The sequence below is a fragment of the Podarcis raffonei genome, chromosome 3, assembly GCF_027172205.1.
Source record: "Podarcis raffonei isolate rPodRaf1 chromosome 3, rPodRaf1.pri, whole genome shotgun sequence".
NCBI classification, from domain to species: domain Eukaryota; kingdom Metazoa; phylum Chordata; class Lepidosauria; order Squamata; family Lacertidae; genus Podarcis; species Podarcis raffonei.
Genome location: NC_070604.1, coordinates 3,566,034 through 3,587,514, shown reverse-complemented (window position 1 = coordinate 3,587,514; position 21,481 = coordinate 3,566,034). Strand labels below are relative to the sequence as shown.

The following is a 21,481-nucleotide window of genomic DNA, read 5'->3' as shown; positions in this document are numbered from 1 at the left end:
ACAACACACCCTTTCCTGATGGCAAGGTTCTGCAAGGACTTTCCCTTGAGGATACCATCCAGAGGCAAGGATGCAGGAGGGGGGCTTTTTGCCTCAGGTGCTCCCCTGCTGTTTATCATACAATCTGAACAATTTCAGGCACTTCATATGCATTACAGCAGAAGCATTGGAACTGATGGCTTCCGCAGGATTGCTGTAATGATTAAAGGTTCGCCATTATGCGGGGAGGGGGGCAGTCACACAGGTCCTTGGCACACAGCATCTGCCTCTAATGAGATTCTGCATGAGCAACCATGGTATGGTTAGGACCAGGGGTCCCCAAACTAAGGGTCGCGGGCTGGATAAGGCCCGAGGGACTCGTTTATCCAGCCCGCAGCGACCCCCGCTGCTGCTGCCCGCTCTTACTGGCGCTGCGCGGCTGCCCACTTCCAGGTCAGAGGAGCACCGGAAATAGCTTGTGCGCAAGCGTTATTTCCTGTGCACATCTGGGTCAAAGGAGGCCCGTTCACATGCGCACAAGCTATTTCCGATGCTCCTCCGACCCGGAAGTGCACCAGAAATAGCGTGTGCGCGTGCGTATGGGCACGCGCTCCCCCGCCCTCAGGCCCGCTGCACAATCGGCGCTGGAGACACCGGCCCAAGGCGCGGTAAGTTTGCTGACGCCTGGTTAGGACCTACAGTCAGATCTTTAAATGTTACAGCAGTGCTGTGGGATGAACCCTCAAGTAGTGATGTTAAATTCTCCAGAATATTCTTTTGGAGAATATTCTCGAGAATATTCTCGATTAATGAGTTGTGTACATTTAAAGCAGCTGTGTCGACGACACAGAATTTACAGTTTGTGGAGAATATTCTCCGGAGAATTTTCTAGCAGAGACTATTCTCCGGAAAATATTCTCACCTCACATCACTACCCACAAGAAAATCAGCACTCACACAGCTGCAGGGCACCAGAACAGGGAATTGACCACAGCTGGTCATTTCGATACACTTTGGCCCCCAGAAGCTGCTATTAGGCAACTTGGCAAGCAGCTAGTAACTCCATTTAAAGCTCTGCAGATATGATGATTGTAAAACTTTGGGGAGATGTACGTTTTCATTGGGTAGATTATGTATGCTGATAATTTATCATGGGCTACATCAGGAGAGGTTAGTTTTTCTGTTTGACAGTTGCTCATATCTGTAATAAGTAAGGAGTATGTAGTGGTAAGATCTGCCTCTTTTCGAAATAAGATACTTTCAACATGTGTATATATCCAGTGGTGTAGCGTGGGGGGTGCAGGGGGGCCGGCCGCACCGGGCACAACATCTGGGGTTAGGGCAAATCCATGAGTTAGGGGGCGCAAATCCACGGGTTAGGGGGCGCAAATTACTTGCCTTGCCCCGGGTGCTGACAACCCACGCTACGCCACTGTATATATCTGTTTAAGGAGCTAACAGAAATCACTGGGATAAAGCTGACCAAAAGTCCAGAGGTAGCATTATTATCAATTTACGATGGGGTGGAAGGTTCACAGGCTATGAAGGACTTGCTCACAAATTCATTGACAGCTGCACAAATTATAATAGCTAGGAAGATGGAAGGGGCAAGCAGAATATAAAATGGAAGAATGGTATAAAGAGGTGTGGGATGTAGCTATTAATGATAAATTAACATGTACCATTAAGGTGAGACGGGGAATATGCAGGAGAAACGATTTTGAGGAGATATAGAAGGTGTTTGTAGAATTTGTACTGTTAAAATGGAAAGGGGTCAAACCATCGCAAGAGGTGTTGAAATTTTGGGAGGTTGGATAGTTACAATGGAATGGTCTCGGTGGTGGGGTGCACATTTTTATTCTTATTTATTTATGATTTTACTTCACCAAAATAAAAGAAGAAGAAGAAAACAAATACAAAAACAAACAAACGTGTATTTATCTGAGTTTTACATGTGCTCTATGATTTTAGGAAACAGACAGTCGAGTCCTAACAAATAGCTTAATGAATGTTGTTACTTTGATGACCACTAGCTTCAGAAAAGAATTCAACAAATTCATAGCTGTTAGACATGATAGCTAATTGAAACTCTGTGCACAAAGACAGTAAATCCACCTCTCTTTATCAGGGGCAACAATAGATGGCGGCATTTGGTACTGGCATTCTTCTCCACTTTTGACTATGTTTAGTGGGCAGCAGGGGTGGGAATGGCTACATTCTTTGAACCTGAAGTTTTATAACCTAAAGATATAAAAGCCAACTATGTTTTCACAGTGATTAAATGTGAAGTTGCCTTTGTTTTTGAGCCAGTGTGGAATTTTGAAAAAGTGGCCACAAAATGGGATGAACATGCTCACTTGGCCCTTACAAGTAGCAGCGAAAGAGGCTGACAGTATATTAACCACCACAACACTTACGTAGGGAGAACAACACTTTGCACCTCTCTGTTCTGAACAGAAAGGAAGGTGGTTGTCCAGTCCAGGCATGCAATGAAATGTGGGCATGTTAAATCACTTCAATTTTCACTTTCCAATGTTTCTATCTTCAGCAGGCTGCAGCAGAAATGAGAGATTTGTATGCAAGAAGTGTGATTTTCAAAAGTTCAGTGAAAGGTTTGAGAAGAGGGTTTGTTAGAGAACTTAAGCAATCACTAGTAGATGATATTATAAAAGCTGTGCAAAAAATAGCTTAGTAAACACAAAGACAAGAGAGAAAAACAGACGTGGTAACTTGAAGGACAAAGTGTTCAAAATGATTTTTACCGTACTGAAATAATAATTTCAGTTGACTGATGAGAAAGCCTATAGATGGATTTTTAAAGGAAGTTCTTTTCAGGAGATAGCCATTGTTACTTCAGCAAAAGATTTAGAAGAATAGAACACCCACAGACTTGAAAATAATAACCATCACACTTCAGAGCACTTAGTACACAGGTGGAATTAAGAAGGGTCTCCATTTCATATCTTGCATTTATGAAGTGCTTTGTCACAATGGGATCTTAACTGGTGTGTCCCAGGATGAATGTGATTGCAGATAAGCTGTGTCCCAACTCCCCATCATAGGGCTGGATTCAGAGCAGCATTTAGTGGAACTCTCTTAACCAGATTCTAAAATTCAAAGAAACCAGTATCCCTTTTAAAAATAGCTTAATATTTAGTTTTTTATTTTGTATTTAGGTACAATATTATACATACACATACTTACGTCATACTTTATATATCTAAAATAACAGATTCATCTATTTTATATTGATTCCAATGCAAAAGAAGCTCTGTTCAATTTGGTTGAAAATTTTATTTTGCCTGCATCCTTCCATCCCATAGTTGCTTATATCTCATTACTTTATTAATGATCATTATGTCCCAGATCTTCTTCTTCCATTGGTCAATTGTTGGTAGACTATCAGTTTTCTGTGCCTTTACTATCAAATTACACTCTGCAATCAACGTGTGTGGCTAGAACAAAAGAGTCTCTTGCTGTACCTGATGCAGTTTCATCAGCCTTAAAACAACTGAGAGCCTCAAGCTCAAAGCAAAATAAGCTACAATTCTTGTTTCAGATGTAACACTAAGCCACAGATTGTCATTTGTTTCATCCATGCAATAGCAGTTTGCAAATTGAGAAGAGAAAACCACCCAGAAAGACACATTCATTGTAAGCTATTAATTATGCTTTACTGTGATATGTGACCTGGGCACTGGCCAGAGTCTGAGCTTCCAAGTATATAATAGGCATGGATTTTAAGCTTCCTTTTTGTTTATGTTTTCCATCCTCAGGACAGTTTCATAAGTTCAGTTCACTTTCTTATCCATTATTCAGAAATCTCTAGAAGCAGAACTGTGGTTATAACTATCACTTGTCAATTCAGACATTCAGCCAAGCAACAGTTTGCAAATCACAGTTTCTGTCTCTGGTTTCCTAGCTGATCACAAACCTTGGTTTGTCAATATAGATCCACTTGCAAACATAGCTATCCCTCTTGAAAAGCAGATGTTTTATGAATACAGACCTGGACCTCCTTCCTGGCATAGAGGATAATTAAATTGTTTTTCTCTTCTATTGTCTTATGGATACAAAAACTGGTGTCAAAGAAGAAGGCAAACTTCATTGTCTTAATTCCCCAAATTGAAATATTGCAGTTTGTAGGAAAGCTTGTTCTGGGAAAGCTGCTTTTCAAACATGGTGCTAAAAGATTTTTGATGTGCCCCGTTTTATTGGCTCAATTTCTTTAAGACACTGAAAGAACAGTATTATAGTGTAGATCCCATACTTTAGCTGATCTTACTTTGTGCAACAAATTATGAATTATATGTTTAATGAAAATACAGACCATGAGCAAGGACAACAGGATCTGTGTGGGTGGGTCCCTAGGCCTTTTGTGTGCTGTGATATTCAGCACAGGTTTAAGAGAAAAGTCTGCCCACACAGATGTCTCTGCAGAACTGAAGCTTCCACCCTTCTTTCTGTACCTTCAAGTTCATTTTCTTTCATTTTTTTCTTTTTCCAGAATATTTATATCTAAAGAGAGCTGGGTAACACCATTGTTGACAGAGAATATCAGTGAGAACAATCTTCACTAAAACGTGCTCAGTGTATCGTTGCTGTATTTTTAATACATTACATTTTCCATTATTTACTTTATGTGTTTATTTAACAAAATATATTGCTTGACTGTAGATAGAAACTCTAACCAACAGTTAAGCTGTAAACAGATAAAAAATACATGCCAACCTCTACATACCTAGATAGGCCTGCCAAACAAAAATGTTTTTAAAAGGTGCAGGTGCCAAAAGGGCTTCAGCAAAGGTGTCTGCCTGGTGCCAGTAGGGAGGGAGTTCCAACAGGCTTTTTAGAAGTGACTGCTTTTAATGAATGGGCTGGGGCCATGGTGTTTTTACTGTTTTTACTGTAATTATTTCATGTTTTTAAACATATTTTAATAAGTATATACCGTATTTTTCCCTCTATAACACGCAGATTTTTTCTCCTAAAAAGTAAGGGGAAATGTCTGTGCGTGTTATTGAGCGAATGTGTGGTCCCTGGAGCTGACTGTCCCAAGTACAGGGCAAAAATCAGGCAAAAATCATATCGCGCCATCACAGAGGAGAGGAGGCTGCTGCTTTCCTGCAATCTGCCTCAGGGTCTTACTGCCCACCCTCTTCTGTTTTGTTACTGTGTTTGCTCAAACGGAACAAAGAGCAGGCAAATCCCCTCCCCTCCAGGCAAGCAGAGGGGAAAGCAGAGCGTCCTTCCCTCTAATTCCTCTCCGTGCTCCGGTGCTGCTGCTGCTGTGTCTAGGGACTCGCAGGCAGCGGGAAACATGCAGGAGAGAGAGAGAGAGAGAGAGAGCGCGAGCTGGCTTGGGTGGGGGGGACTTTTGCCTTCCTTCCCCCCCCCTTTAAACCCCTCTCTTGCATTCTTAGCCAGCTGCTTCTCCGCACACCCCTCTCGTGCTCCTTGTCCCTTCTATGTTTTTCCTTCCCTCCCCACTTAAAACGTGGTTACAAAGCACGGATCCACATGGATCCTCAGGATCTTTGCATTGGGTCACCCCAAATTCACCATCAGATCACATAGCAATGATCTGATGCAAAAACAGGGCTGCAATGGTGCAAAAACGTGGTTACAAAGCACGGATCCACGTGGATCCTCAGGATCTTTGCATTGGGTCACCCCAGATTCACCATCAGATCACATAGCATGCCCATGGCTACAGCCTGCACCAAAAAAATCACGCACCCACTGTTGCCTGGGGCTGCAGTGGTACAAAAACATGGTTACAAAGCATGGATCCACATGAATCCTCAGGATCTTTGCATTGGGTCACCCCAGATTCACCATCAGATCACATAGCATGTCCATGGCTACAGCCTGCACCAAAAAAACTCACGCACCCACTGTTGCCTGGGGCTGCAATGGTACAAAAATGTGGTTACAAAGCACAGATCGACATGGATTCTCAGGATTTTTGCATTGGGCTACCCCAAACTCACCATCAAATCACATGTCTGTGGCCACAGCATGAACCACAAAAATTAGACATCCACTGTTTCGTTCAGAACACCTTTTTTCTTGTTTTCCTCCTCTAAAAACTATGTGCGTGTTATGGTCAGGTGCGTGTTATCGAGTGAAAAATACGTAGTTTTAATTCTATTAATGCTTAATTTTTTTTAACGATTTCCCCCCAGTATCTTTTTAGCTTTTGATGCTTTTATCTGTAAGCCGCCTTGAATCTCGACAGGGTAAAAGGCAGGGTATAAATATATAATAATAATAATAATAATAATAATAATAATAATAATAATAGCCAGTGCTGGTCTCTAAGCAGAGGTGAAAGAGGCTGAGACTAAATTATGCTTTTTCATTAGCCTGTTTCAGAGCTTATTCATAACCCCACATCCCAGTGGTTTTAATACACTCTGACGAAAAATAATCTGAAACATTTTCACTTGTGCTTTGCCTAATTACCATACGGCAAAATGTGCTGAGGATTTTTATCATATTTCAGTTTTATTTTTTAATCTCACATCTGCACAAACATAGCTGTACACCCAGCTCTTAATTTACTAGTTACTGGGAGTCCTTATATAAGCTACTATTGTACAGCCTTTGTCTCCTCCCTGGGCATAATGTATATGAAGTATATGCATGCTTTGCTTTGCTTTGCTTTGCTTATAGAATCATAGAATTGTAGAGCTGAAAGGGACCACCACCAGGGTCATCTAGTCCAACCCCCTGCAATGCCAGAATATTTTGCTCAGTGTGAGGCTCAAACACAACCCTGAGATTATGCTATACTGACTGAGCTACCAAAGGATTATTATTATTATCATTTTAATATATGTCCCACCATTCACCATAAGGTCCCAGGGGGTGACCACAATTTAAAATACAACATCAGGAGGAGTCCTGAAGGCACACATCTGCCAAAAGCTGCACAGTGAAGGTGCCAGGTGCATGTCTGTGGGGAAGGAGTTCCACAAGTAAGCGGCTGTCACAGATTGCCCTCTTCTGAGGGTGGCAGAACTACCAAGAGATCTCCTTCGCACCTTGCCGTCAGAGAGGAGAGGGTCTGCAGGGAAGGAGACGGTCTTTCAGATATCTGGGGTCTAAGTTGCTTTAAAGACTAATGTGAGCACCTTGAATGGCACCTGGAAACCAACCGGCAATCACTGCAGCTGTTTTAAAATAGGGGTTATATGAGATCTATATCAAACCCCAGGCCAGTTATGGCTTCCTTGTGTTGGTCGTCACTATTTCTATTATCCCATAACCTGCTGAGTCTTTTTTCCTGTTTCTCTAGAGTCACATGCAGGGGCTTATACCAGTGAACCTGTGCTGTTGGGTGTGAGAGAGGAGTTTGCTATACAGTTGCTTTTCAAGTTCATTAATTACGATCCACACAAGAGCCCTGTTGGTGGCACCGCCTCTGGCTGCTGCCTGGTTGACCCGTGACAGGGCCTTCTCTGTGGTGGCTCTGTTTGTGGAATGCCCGCTCTGGTGAGCTTTGTCAGTCTCCCTCACTATTAAAAACATTCCTGTTTACTCAAGCATTTGATGGCTAAACTATGGAAACTATTAAATTAATATCTGCCATCCTGGGCTTCTCTGAGAGGAAAGGGTGGGATAGTAGTAGTAGTAGTAGTAGTAATAATAATAATAATAATAATAATAATAATAATAATGGGCCCCCTCGCTCCTAGGTTTTGGAGGTGTCTTCCAGATCTAAACCAGATTTGCCTATGCTAGCCTACTGAATATAATGGGATTTAAATTGCTCCTTTTCTTTTTTCTTTCAGAAAAGAATTGCTATGTGGTTAGCAGTTTAAAATAAGCATTATTGTTACATACATACATACATACATACATGCATACATACATACATGGTTTTATGTGTATGCCACCTGTCCACAGTTCAAACCATGCACAAGGCAACTTACAACACGGGGGGGGGGGGGAATATAACTGCACCGTAACCAAGTAGTCAGACAGTAAAGAAAACATGTAAACATACACAGCCAAACTGAAGAATTTCCACATAAATTGTTAGGATCTGATCCAAACTTTATCCAGCAGTAACACTGTTCTTGATGTGTGCCCTTCACAATGGGCTGCAGTTCAGTTTAGAGTTTGGAGTGCGAATGGACATGCTTGTAGCTTTGAGAACTATCAGTTGTATTACACAATTAATATTTACAGAACTCTTGTGTTTAACCAACCCCAGTATTTTGTTTCAGGGAAATGCATTTATTAATGCCAGGTAACAAATCAGAGTTAAGGTTTTCTTGTGCTGGCTCAAGCTCTACAAAGCCAGGAAACTGGAATTTAGGCTCCCATGGCTTCCCCAAAAACAACAATATCTACACAGCTTTTGTGTTTATAGTGAAGAGACTTCAAGCGCAATCCCGTCTTGACTCCCCAGTGGCGGACACAGCAGGGCTCTTTGTGTGTGCTTCCAGGAAAACACTTGAGAAAATGGAAGTAACAAAATGCAGCTCTGGCTCTTCTGCCAGAATAATTTTATTCAATTCTAATGTGTGTTTGTTTACTTTAATGGGAGCAGCACTCCAAATGCTTATTCCAGCTTTGAAAGCATTGTCTCTGTAGATTGCCAGCAGGGTTACTGGCTTACACTGCCTAATTTAACTGTTGGCTCTTTTGTATTTGTTTTAGTTTTAATGCCTTTCCATTCCTACACAAAATGTTCCATCATGCTGTTTGGCTTTAAAGATAAGGACGGCTACTGACAACCACTCCAGTCAAGGAAAATTATCTGTGTTAAGCTGTACACCTTTCAGTGGGCAACCTGACAGAAGTCTCTGAATCTTCTACCTTGTGAAGAATATGGAAGGGTATTCTGCTGGTTTTATATCAGTAATATTTGTTTTTGCTCTTACGTCTGCAGTGCAAAAAGAACTTAAATGTTCATATGATAAAATCACAAACAGTAAGTTTTTCTTTCTGGGACAGGTGATACTTTATTTTTGATGAGGTTTTGGGGGGAAAGAGCGACTGCTGCCATGTGGTCGGAAAAGGGCTGTTAGAAATTCAGGGGCCAACCCCTTTTCTCTAGTCTAGTGTGATACTATAATAGGTATATTAAATGTGTTGCAAGTTATGCAACACTTATTATTAGCAGCAACACTCATTTTCATCAAAAATTATCTGAGGCATGTAGCTAAAAGATCAAGTATTGTTTCCATAATTTACAGTTCTTTCTTCAGGCAGATACAACAGCAAAAATAAAAACTACTCCCGTCATCTTCCATAATTGCAGTCCTAATAAGCACACAAGTTCGCATTTTGTTGCTGCCCATTTGGAATACTTAGCTAATAGCTTTTGTGTTTTGTGCTCACAGTTACTAATAGTTTCAAAACCATGTCCCATCCATTAAAATCCACAACAGGGGTGGGGGGGTTAAGGCCCAAGTAATTCAATCTAAGTGTTCTTGGGTGCACATACTTTCAGACTGCAAAGCACTTTACAGCCTTTATCTAGCTAAATAAATGGGCTTGGTGGTATTCCTTCCACTTCTAGAATCTGATAAGGATTCCACATTTTACTCATTCCTTTCCTTTCCTTTCCTATACAAATGGCATTTTTAATTGTTTAAAGAACACAATGAGCTTGCAGGCCCTTTCAGAGTAAAAAGAAGAGCAAGCTTTGCCCTAAAAGCAGCAAAATGAGTTTTCTCTCCTTGGTACAAACAGTGAAACTATCCTAGAAGGTTACTTTCACCATTGTGTAGAAACCGCTCAACAGCACATGTAAGCAAGAAATAACAGGCGTTCTCGGTTCAAATATAAGAGAGAATAATGAGAAGAATGAAAATCAATGACATTGATATGTAATTAATTTAGAATGGTAAAAGGAAGCAGTATGTAATTATATATAAACCATAATTGAGTTTTAGGATTCTATGCCAGAGGATGTCATCAAAGCTGAACTGGGCATAATTGCCTTATTAGTCCTCATTTACTTCAAAGAACACTGTGCAAATATTCACTCAGCTATTGCATAGCTAAGTTCCTTCTCAGGACTTCTGCAGCATTCTTTATATTATTAATCTTTCAGACATTAAGGGTACAATTGTATCTTAATTACTTTGACTTCTTTATACAAATAATTAGCAGGGGTGTGCACCAACCACCAAATTTTGTTTGAACCCCAATTTGGGGCTTTGGAAAACAGCCTGCCTCAGTTTGATGTAGCTCAGGGTCTATCGAGCTATAATTTTTTTTCTTTTTAACGGAAGTGGATGATGGTTGCAGGCCTACTAGCTTACCTAATTACAGGGGGTTTTGTGCTGATCACTTTTAAAGTTTTGAATGTGTGTGTTTTAAAGAAGTGCCTATACTTTTTAATCTTGTCACAGAATTGAATAAAATTAGCATAAAGAAGGCTGATCACCGAAGAATTGATGCTTTTGAATTATGGTGTTGGAGGAGACTCCTGAGAGTCCCATGGACTGCAAGAAGATCAAACCCATTCTTAAGGAAATCAGCCCTGAGTGCTCACTGGAAGGACAGATCCTGAAGCTGAGGCTCCAGTACTTTGGCCACATCATGAAAAGAGAAGACTCCCTGGAAAAGACCCTGATGTTGGGAAAGATTGAGGGCACAAGGAGAAGGGGACGACAGAGGATGAGATGGTTGGACAGTGTTCTCGAAGCTACCAGCATGAATTCAAGAAGAGTCAGACACGACTAAACAACTAAACAAACAAAGTCGGCACGGGACCCATTCTGAAGGCAAGAAGATTAAGCCACAAGAGCAAATGTTACAGTTTTATAGTCAATGAGAAAGGAAGCACTGTGGAAAATTGGTCTGAAAAGTGCAGACCTGAGAGGGGTGACACTGAGTAAGAAATCTGCCAAAATACAGATAAATAGGGACAGACTTTAGTGGTAGACACTTTCTAAAGTTGATTTTCGGGGCTGGAAAAAAAAGATTTACTTTCTTGGTATAATAATTCCCTCTGATTACAAGTTTCACCTATCAATCACAATGGAGTCCTCCCACTCATTGGTGTTTGCCCTCCCCTGCCACCATCACCTGACTATGGCAAGCTCCGAGACATTACTTTGTTTTCAGCAAATGCTTCGTCTGTAACGTTATTTGATGCCAGATTGCCAAGGTGTCAGAAAGTGCTTCCTGCTTCCTGTTTCAATTGATGCCACCTCATACAGAGGTGGAAGAACTGATGCAAACATTGTCACACTCCCCTTGGGACTACTCATTCCAGTCCTTTCCTTGGTAGAAAAGGGTGCTCCACCGAGGAAGTGGAGACCCTTTGCCATCACATCCCTCTTTTCCTGCCCTAGGTAATCTTGGTGGACCCCTTGAGATGGGGAATGCGAGGTGAGAGCCCTGCAAATGTTCTTTTGCTTGCTCACTTGAAATACATGCAAAGCCCACACTGAGTACTGAACAGCTTTGGGCTAAACAAGATCAGCCTGACAGATGAAAAACTTTACTGCAGATCTCCATGCCACATTGAGAAATTTCTGATTGGGTTGCCACCAAACATTTCTGACTTGGATGCAATCCAAACCCTTAAGGATGCAGACAATGGTCTCCATATGTACATCCTGGACTACTTCTTGTTTAGAAGTAAACAATATTCATGAAATATAGTCACCCTATGCCCCTGACGCCTTTATGTTTAAAAAAAAACCTTTAGTGTAGCATTGTTTGGTGGCCAGTGTTTAAGAAATAAAGGTCTCAAGTCTCTGTGCACATACCAAGTGGCATGGGGCTCTGGCATGTGGTCGTTTTTCTCGTGTTTAGATTATTACCTTCTGTTTCATGGTCTTTCCATGTCATCACTGCTAATGCTGCAAACTTTTGAATAGGATATTTTAACAGTTTTTATTTATATTGAAACATCCAGCTCTAAAAACTAGCTAATCCAAATCAATTATGGATGACCCGTGTCCTAGCAACACAGAGAGGGGAGCTGTTCCAAGTGATAATGACAAAACTCCCTTTTTCAATAATGTAGAGAAACATGAGATGGAGAATCACAAATGTGAGGGCGTTCACTGGCGCTGGACTTTTTGTAGCTGCCTTATAGCACAATCCTACACATCTCTACTCAGGGAATTGCTCCCTATAAACCTTAAACGCCATGTTAATGAACAGCATTTCATGTTACCTTCCTATATGACAATTGTAGTGTACTTCTTAAAAATTAATACATATTTTAAATTTGAAACACACAGGGCAAAGGTAACTTTCCATAAAAAAGTGGTTGGGGATAAATGCATCAAAATGCAGCATTTCTCAAGAAACTACAAGCAAAGTGTGGAATGTGGTAACCACATGCTTACATGACTTCATAAACTAGTAGTAGCACTGCACTGCATGCAAAGTAACTGGAGTGTGTACACAGCCAAAGTCTCCCCCTCCTCTCTTGATTGCCCCCCAAGGCAGGAGGAGTAATGAGAAAGAGTGGTGTGGGGACTGCTGTACCATAAATTGAGAGGATTGGTTTTGCTTGTCTGCAAAGGAATTGTGGCCAGTCCCACTGAAATTAGAGAAGCAAGCCAGGTGACAGGGTGACAGCACTTCTACATTAAATTTTGTGTTGTTTTGTTTTTCACAATTTAATTCCACATTAACATCAGTAAAAAGGAACATTTTTTACCCCCCAATCCCCATGTATAGCAATATCTTTTCAAAACCTTTTCTTCGAGATTCCAGGAATCTCTGGACTTCTCTCCATCCCCTCTTCTGGTTCTTTATATAAACAAAATTCTCTTACATTTCCATATCCATTTACCCAATTTTCTAATAATTACCCATACTTAATCAAAACTTACTAACACTTCAAATCATTTACCATTATTTAACACAGATGTCATTTAAGTGTTTAGAGTACCCTTTAAAACAACTTTCTGCATTCCACATCTGTGCTTAACTATTATTTTTTCTTCTAATTTTATCCCCATCTCTACTAATTGAAAGCATTTAATCACAGCCTGCTAATGTACTAATATTTACAAAATTTTGCACATAAACAATCATCATTTCCCAGACTATTTCCCATTCATTTTCCTAATTTTGGCATACTTAAATTTCATCAGGAGACATCTGTCAGTTGAGGCAAGTTCCAGATCCAACTCGCCTTCCTTTCAAACTTTTCTCTGTCTCAGAGGTTGTACTTTCTGCTTCGCTTTCTCCACCAAGGCCTCCTCAAGTGTTTTCTGCCTAAACCTCAAAACTTCCAAATCTACCCTGTTCTTTTGGACTTTCTTCATATCAGTCATCTTTCCCCAGTTTTCAGGCTTCCTCTCCAGCTTTTGCCTAGGAACATCCCCTTCCGCAATTCTCACTGTCCAAGACTCTATTGTTTCAATTGGTTCTTTCACCCTTTTACTGCTTTGATCCAAAGGGCTGAAGCATCATTTCTGCACAGTCCCCCCCCCCCAAGGCAGGAGGAGTAATGAGAAAGAGTGACGTGGGGACCCCTGTACCATAAATTGAGAGGATTGGCTTTCCTTGTCTGCAAAGGAATTGCGGCCAGTCCCACTGAAATTAGGCAAGCCAGGTGACAGGGTGACAGCACTTCTGACCTTTAAGCACTGTCCACCCACCATTCTTCCCTCCCAGGAGTGTGGAGACCTTTCTTCCCCCTCCACTGTCCTTATCTCGTTTTTCCTTTGCTCTTGGAACACATGGATTCCTCTCACTGAGTGTTTGAAGGTCCCCCTTAACAGCTGCACAACTGGCAGAAATTCAACAGCAGAGCCTACATGTTAGGCTAATGCTGCACTAGTGGGGTTTTTGTGTCCTCCTTTGTTCTCTTCTTCAGTGATACATATTTTCTTTTTGGGCAACACATAAGGAACCACCCTGAAGAAGGGGACAGTTCATAAGCTTGTGTACAATTGTTTTTAATGACTAGCAACGCAAATACTATTATTTGTATTTCTCAATCTTAGAACCCAACATATTACTATGGAATACATGAAAACAAAGGGGCATTGTATGTGCTTTTGTTAACTTCACCATTCATTCCAGCAGGACTTGTATAGGAAGAATTGCCTGTGGATTCTGCTTATGGTGGGTTAGAACGTATCTTTCAAATTCTTTGTGTGCAATACTTCACACATACCAACTGGAGCTGAGCCTGGAAAGGTTAACTTGAGTGCTGGTAAATAATCCTCCTTTGATTTAAGGGTTATAAATGATGGATTGGAAAAAACGTAATATCATAAAAGCAGTGAAATTAAATTTACTGCACTGTAGCAAATGGAAGGCTTTCCTTTTTTTCTTGGACTTGCTCCAGTCCCTTCAATCCTTTCAATTTAATCTCCAATAGGATATGATTGATTCTACATTAGAAGAATTAAAGAACAATTCCTCTTGAAAGACGGATAACTTTCCCCCCCTCCTCCTATAACATAGCCTCTTAAATCATGTAATACCCAACTAATTATGGGAGAGCAAACAAAATTCTGCATATCAAATGCTTCTCCCATGGAAAGGAGTCACAGATACAAGCCTCGCTTTCAAGATTTTGATGCTGCCATTCTGTATCCACTTACTTGGGAGTAATCTAATTGACCTCAAGGTAGACATGCATTTGTTTGCACTGTACATGTCAGAATTATATTTACAGTGGTACCTCGGTTTACAAACTTAATTCGTTCCAGAGGTCCGTTCTTAAACCAAAGCGTTCTTAAACCAAAGTGCGTTTTCCCTACTGAGGCATCCCGCCACCAGTCCCCTTCCTCCATTTGGCTTCCGTTCATCCTCTTGGGCAACGTTCGCTAACCGGAACACCTACTTGCGGTTTTGCGGAGTTCGTTCACCAAATAGTTCATTAACAGGGCTGTTCGTAGTCCGAGGTAGCACTGTATTGAGAAATTATAATGAATAGTGATTTGTTCTTTTCTTTTGCTGCCAAGATTGTAGTGCATATGAAAACAACTAGGCCAATAAGATTGTACTGCATCTCATTAACTTTGAAATTATCCAGCTTTTATTTGGTGATCTTACATTGTTTGAACCTCACAGGATAGGAATAGTCCTTCAAATAACTTTTTGAGTCCTGCAATTGGATTCAGTTGTAGTGGATGCAATAGGATGTTAAATAATTTTATTCAACATCCTTACCTAACTGCACAATGGACTAGTTTGTCTCTTCTGAGATTGCTGATTTTATATGAAAAGAGCAACTTTGGCAATGTCTGTTTGCCTTCGTTTGATGCTACTCATTGTATATGATCTGTGTGTGCTTAGCTGTCATACTCAGCTACAAAAAGCAAGACACACAGTCTTTTCTGGGGTCTACACACATTTCATATTGGTTTTTTATTTTCATTTATATTAGCAGCAATGGCTTTGTAGCTACATCTAGGCAAGTCCCATTGAGGGAGGAATCTTAACTGAACAGCAACTAACAAGGTCTCTTGAGACATATATATTCAGGTGAGCAATTTTTCACTCTCAACGTAAGAGAACACATTTTCCAAAGGCATAGTCAAATTGATTTAAAAGCACCTTTTTCAGGTGATGCTTACTGCAGCCTATATTGTCCAAAGAAAGCAAGACCACTGCACATGGTATACAGAGAGGGCATAGATAGCCTGTATCGCTAGTTCCTGAACATTTTGGCCTTTACAGAAATACTCTTACCTACTGTGTGCCTCTAGCTTCCCCTCACTTGCAAGCATCTATATGAACAGCCATCTTCCTGCAATACCATGTGTACAAATCCTCTTAGATCAGGCATGGGCAAACTCGGCCTCCAGATGTTTTGGGACTACAACTCCCATGATCCCTAGCTAACAGGACCAGTTGTCGGGGATGATGGGAATTGTAGTCCCAAAACATCTGGAGGGCCGAGTTTGCCTATGCCTGTCTTCCATAAACCACTCTGCTGCGATGATGGGCTGTATCCAATGCTAGTCCTACTTAGAGCAGGCTTATTGAAATTAGAATTGTAGAGTTGGAAGGGACCCAACGGTCATCTAGTCCACCCCCTGCAGTGCAGGAATCTCAACTATGAAGTCATGACCATTAACCTCCATATGTCTACTCTGAGTAGGGCTAGCATTGGGTACAGCCCAATGAGTTTATACAGGCATCCCCCCACTTACGCATGATCAACTCAAGTTTGACCATGTATCTGCACGATGCTGGGAAGTAAATAGATTCAAACCAGGAAATTGTGGGAGAGAGCTGGCGAGTCCTTGTGGCTTGCGAGGACAACCCTTCACAGAGCAAGTGTGGGGGCAGAGGAAGCCCCAAAGAGACTGCAGGCACAGCAGGGCTTTTTTTAGGCTGCTCAGCCTCCCTGCCCAGCAGCTGACATGCACAAGTAGCGCAGAAGCAGCCGCCACTTTCCCATGCGTCCTACAGCCTCCAGCCGGCTTAGAAAGACAATCATGTGGAAAGAAAAGACTCTACGAGAAAAGTAAAGCTGAAAATTGTTCATGTTATATTTGTTAACCCATATGCTAAATATATTATAGTGCCTGTCCAAAATGGATTACCTACTGAACTTTTGAGTTATGGGGACAGACTCAGGGGTCCCTAAAATACGATCTAGCAAAGGATGTTAGTGTCCCTTCAGAGTACTGTTAAATGTCACTGGGAAGAATGTGGGAGGCCAGGCAACATGGCAGGGGGAATGAAGATGCATTCTGAAGGCTTTGATAAGAAGCATATTTGACTGCAGCAAAGCAGACAGCACTTATCAATCTGGGTAAGCAGAACTGACAGGCTTGACAAAAATAGCCTTTCACATTTCCTTGTCTAGGAAATAGGCTAGACTGTGAATCATGGATTTCATTGGCTGCATACATTTCCCCAAAAAATTCCCCTGCTTATAGTTGTATCTGTCCTTTCAAAAAACCTTTGGGCAAAGTGCCTCACCAAAAACTTCTGTGGAATCTTATCAGTCATGGCATAAGAGGCAAAGTTCTCTTGGGGATCAGGACCTAGTTAAGTAACAGGAAGCAGAGAGTGTGGAATATGGGATAGCTCAGGGTTGTGGGTTCGAACACATTGAGTAAAAGATTCCTGCATTGCAGGAGTTGGGACTAGATGACCCTCGTGGTCCCTTCCAACTCTACAACTCTATGATTCTGTGCGTAGGAATAAATGGACAGTGGAGGGATATAGAAATGCTATTCAGTGTTAACAAGTGTAAAGTGATGCACATTGGTGCAAAAAAATCCTAATTTCACATACATGCTTATAGAGTCCAAACTGACCAGAGTGAGACCTTGGGGTCAATGAAAATGTCGACTCAGCATGCAGGAGCTGTGAAAAAGGCAGATTCAATGCTAACTACCATTAGGAAAGGAACTGTAAATGAAACTGCTGCTATCATTATACAAATCTATGGTGTGACTGCATTTGGAATACAGTAAGCCCATAACTTATGCACATTTAACTTGTGTGCGTTCAGCTTTACGTGCATGGCAAAAAAAGGAGAAAATTATTTTGGCAATCCCACCCACCATTGAACTCAAAGTGTTTTGGCTATACACAATTTTGGCTTTAGGTGTGATCCCTGGAACATAACCTCTGCATACGTTGTGGGCTTACTGTACTGTGTACAGTTCTGGTTGCCTCATCTCAAAAAAGACATTGTAGTTGGGAATGGTTCAGAGAAGGGCAAATAAATTGATCAAGAGGATGATGAAATTCCCCTGTGAAGAAAAGTTACAGCATTGGGGGCGTTTTACTTTAGAGAAAAGACAAATAAGAGGTGCCATGACAGAAGTACATACAATTATGCCTGGCGTAGAGAAAAGTTTTTCTCCCTCTCTCATAATTCTAGACCTCATGGACATCCTGTGTATCTGAATGTTGGAAGAGTCAGGACCGGCCAAACACTTAACTATGGAATTTGCTTCCACAAGAGGAAAGGTTGAGGGAAAATGCTTTCAGTTCTAACATTTCTCTCTTAGTGTGAGGGTTTCAGGCCAAAGGAGGGAATCAAATCCACTCCCCAACTCCCCCCCCCCTTTTAAAGTTAAGTTTCACCCAAGTAAGCATTTCCCTAGAACAGACTTCTTCAACCTCGGCCCTCCAGATGTTTGGGGACTACAGTGCCCATCATCCCTGACCACTGGTCCTGCTAGCTAGGGATCATGGGAGTTGTAGGCCAAAAACATCTGGAGGGCCGAGTTTGAAGAAGCCTGCCCTAGAAGACTGGTTCATCTTCCCCCATCTCCAACCTTTTCAATTTGTTCTAATATATCACAAACAATAGAAAAACTTTTAGTCTCTTTCCTCACCCACTTGCCAGAGCAGGGAGGACCTGTCGCCACAATTGCCAGCCAATCAGTTTTGCTGAAGCCTGATCCTGAAACAAACCTCCCCTGTGACTATCATGACTCTGTGCTTTTTGCTCTCATGTGGAGCATGGCCTTGGGACAGTTTCTCAGCCATGGCTTATTTAGCCTTATATGTATAAGAGATATGGAACAAAACTCATCTTAGGTTATGTATCTGGTCCTCCATTCGCAGTGTGCTCATCCTTGTTTTCTTCTCTGTTTTTAATGTGAAATTTTATGCCAGAAAGGTTGTTTACAGTTTTGGTTTCACTTGATTCTGTTGGGGAAAAAAGACTGCTAGCATGAATCAGTTCAGAGACTATTTAGATAAAGTATGTTAAACAAAAACTGACTCTGGTTTTTTTTGGGGGGGTGCTGTTGCCTATACATTCTTCATAGCCAGAATTGACTCAGCAAGGTTGTGTTTGTGCATGTGCGTGTGTGCATTTTAAATCCCTGTATGTATAGTTTTGGTTTGACTTGTTGTAAATGCCGCAAATTCTTCACTATAACTTTGACTTCGAGACTTTTCCTTGAAAGACACAAACAGATAGCTCAGTTTAAAACATATTATTCTCATTAATATGTATAACATTCAGTCTGCGTCTTTCAGTTTACATTAAAGCAGGTTCTGTAACGTTAATGTATGTGTCAGTCCATATTTATCCTTTTATTTTACAGTACAGCATATTTGTAAGTATCAGTAGTTCTGACATGTAAAATAGTTTCTTTGCCCTTCTTGCTCTCAGTGCTGAGGAATGCCCAACATGCTCCTCTGCCAAAATAAGAATTATCTGATGAGCAGCATTGTTGCTTGACTGAAGCTGGCATTCAGGGACGGATAAAATATATATCCTGTAACTAGTTTGCAAGGCGTCTGGTTTGGGTTTCAACTGTCCTGGTATTGCGATTTTCAAACAACAGAACTCTGAAGAGTTCCTCCAAAGCTTATCGGGGCTCTTAAATGAAAAGATGGGGAATGGTGGGCAAAATCCACAAAGTGCAACCACATACTGGGGATATCTGCTGGGGTTTAGCAGCAGTTTCTGGAGCAAAAATGAAGCCCAGGAGGCTGGCTGTGTGTGTATGCTAGCAACCACTTCTCAGAAACCGCTGCTACACCCAAGGGATTTATGTCAAATGTGTAGGCATTCTTCAGCAGACAATTTGATGCAGAAACGGTTTCTGAATGTAGGAAGTTTGAAAGCTAACCTTTATGCATATTAGCTTTATGTAAAAACATTGCCTTATAAAATAGGACAGTCACTTTCTCACACTGTATGATTGATCATGTAGACCATGTGACAAGCTCTATCCTTGGCGACTCTCTGTGCGCATCAGTAATCTATACCACTTCCTGCATGTGATGGACAGTGGGACCATGAAATCTTATGCTGCAACAAATTGGTTTGTCTTAAGGCCCCACAGGACTTCTCCCCCCCACCCTACTGCTGTACCTTTCGTAGGCGGAGTTTGTGTTGCTGTTACATACTCATATGACTTTCCTTTTGGAAGAAAAATCAGTATGGATATTTCCTTTCATCATACTGTTTTCTGTTTTCACTGTTCCACAGCCATTATTCCAAAGCATTTCTGTGAAGGAAAAAGTCTAGTTTGGAACCAGTCCACAGATGTTCTCATCCAAATAGTCTTTCTTGCTCCTGAATTTTTCCTTTGTTAAGTTTCCAGCACTTTTTCCTAACATCTTCCTTCCTTCTTTGTTCCAGGAATCTGAATTTTTGACTTTGGAATTTGATGAGATCAAATTGAATCAAATGGTGAGGAAGCTTTCGGAGATTGAAGACAGCATTACTTCTCTGACTCAATCAAACTAGCTTTTGAGTTAAAACTGTGTATGGCACAAAATATGTTTTCATTCCTGTTCATTCCTTTGGTCATCATGCTTGTTGTGAAATATTTTAGTTCATTCTTCTGTCATGTAAGAATTGAAATAAAGATGTCAAAAAGTAACTCAGGAAAAACATGCATAGACGCTTGCAAAGATCATTCCGCCCATTAAAACAAAAGGATGTAATTGGATTAAAATAGAGTTAATAGCAGAGCTCTGCAGAACAACAGGAGGTATTGCTATTATTCATTTTTTTTCTCCAGCAGTTGAGACCAGAAGAAGCAGTTGACCCTTGCCTCAAATGAGAACGAATGTGAAAGTGAAAAGAATGGAAAGTTACACATACAGATTGTACTGGGGAATGAAGACAAGAGTCCTGGTTCAGACGTGAAGGCCAGTTCAGGCATTTATCTTAAGCTGACATCGCAGATTGCATGGTGAAAGGACAGGTGCATGCCCTGTCGCTGCACATAATGTGTGGCACAGGTACTCTAAACAGGCCTTTGTGTGTGCATTCTGGCTCAAGCTCCCCCTTCTTTAGGGAGAAATGCTGTGTGGCTCAGACCATTGCACAGATGGTCCTCCATTGGGGGGGGGGGCTAGTTACATTATGCGCCGGTGAGGCCTAGGCCTAGTCCTCCCTCCAGTGAGTTGTGGCAGTGGCTGCTATGTGACAACAGGCCCAGGAGAAAAATACCTGTAGGAAATTCCTATATGTACCTTTATTTCCCTTCATATTCAACAGCAGTTTGTTTGTATACACAAAGAGTTCATAATTGGAAACCATTGTCAGGCTGTCAGACCCTATCAGGAAAATTAAGCATAAGTTTATTTTGGCTACTTCAAGCACAATGTATGAAAGTTCAAAACCCCCTGCTGGAAATTATTATCCAGTCATTTGAAAAGCCTAAATAGGTGTAATTTCAGATGGAGAGCAAATTAACATCAGAAAGACTTTTCAGCATGAACTGTTACATCTCTAGAGCAATGCCTTGTGGTATATTACAGTGCATATTGAAAATGTAAAGTGTAAGGCAAAATATTAAAGTGACATGCATATATGAACTCCAGAACCTCTCAGGGGTGACAGTACTGTTGCTTGCTTTCTGTGGATGGATTTGACTGGGGGGGGGTTGGGGGGAGGGTTCTTTGGCAGGGTTGCTATTGGGATTTTTCTTTCCCCTCCTTTGAGAACATCCTTCAATATTTTAACTAATTTATTCAGCATGTCAAGTGTTCAGTTTCACCTTACTCCCATTTCTCAGTGGGGCTATCTGCCTCAAGAGGAGAACTGGTTCTTGCCCAGGACCCCCTTTTGTGGTCCCATTCCTGCTTTTTCTGACAGTGTGAGAAA

General features: G+C 41.3%; 1 protein-coding gene across 2 annotated transcripts in view; it reads left to right on the top strand.

The window, feature by feature from the left end:
* The window catches only part of COMMD1 (copper metabolism domain containing 1), a 65,301-nt gene extending 44,101 nt beyond the window's left edge, over positions 1-21,200 (top strand). Inside the window, exon 3 of one of the 2 annotated variants that reach the window (XM_053380375.1) lies at positions 20,006-21,200. In XM_053380375.1, coding sequence (XP_053236350.1) covers positions 20,006-20,113 — 108 coding nt within the window. In that variant the 3' untranslated portion in view covers positions 20,114-21,200. Of the gene's footprint in view, positions 1-4,486; positions 4,517-20,005 lie in introns of those variants that run through there. The other variant, XM_053380376.1, reaches the window with a different exon arrangement.
* The last annotated feature ends 281 nt before the right edge of the window (positions 21,201-21,481 follow it).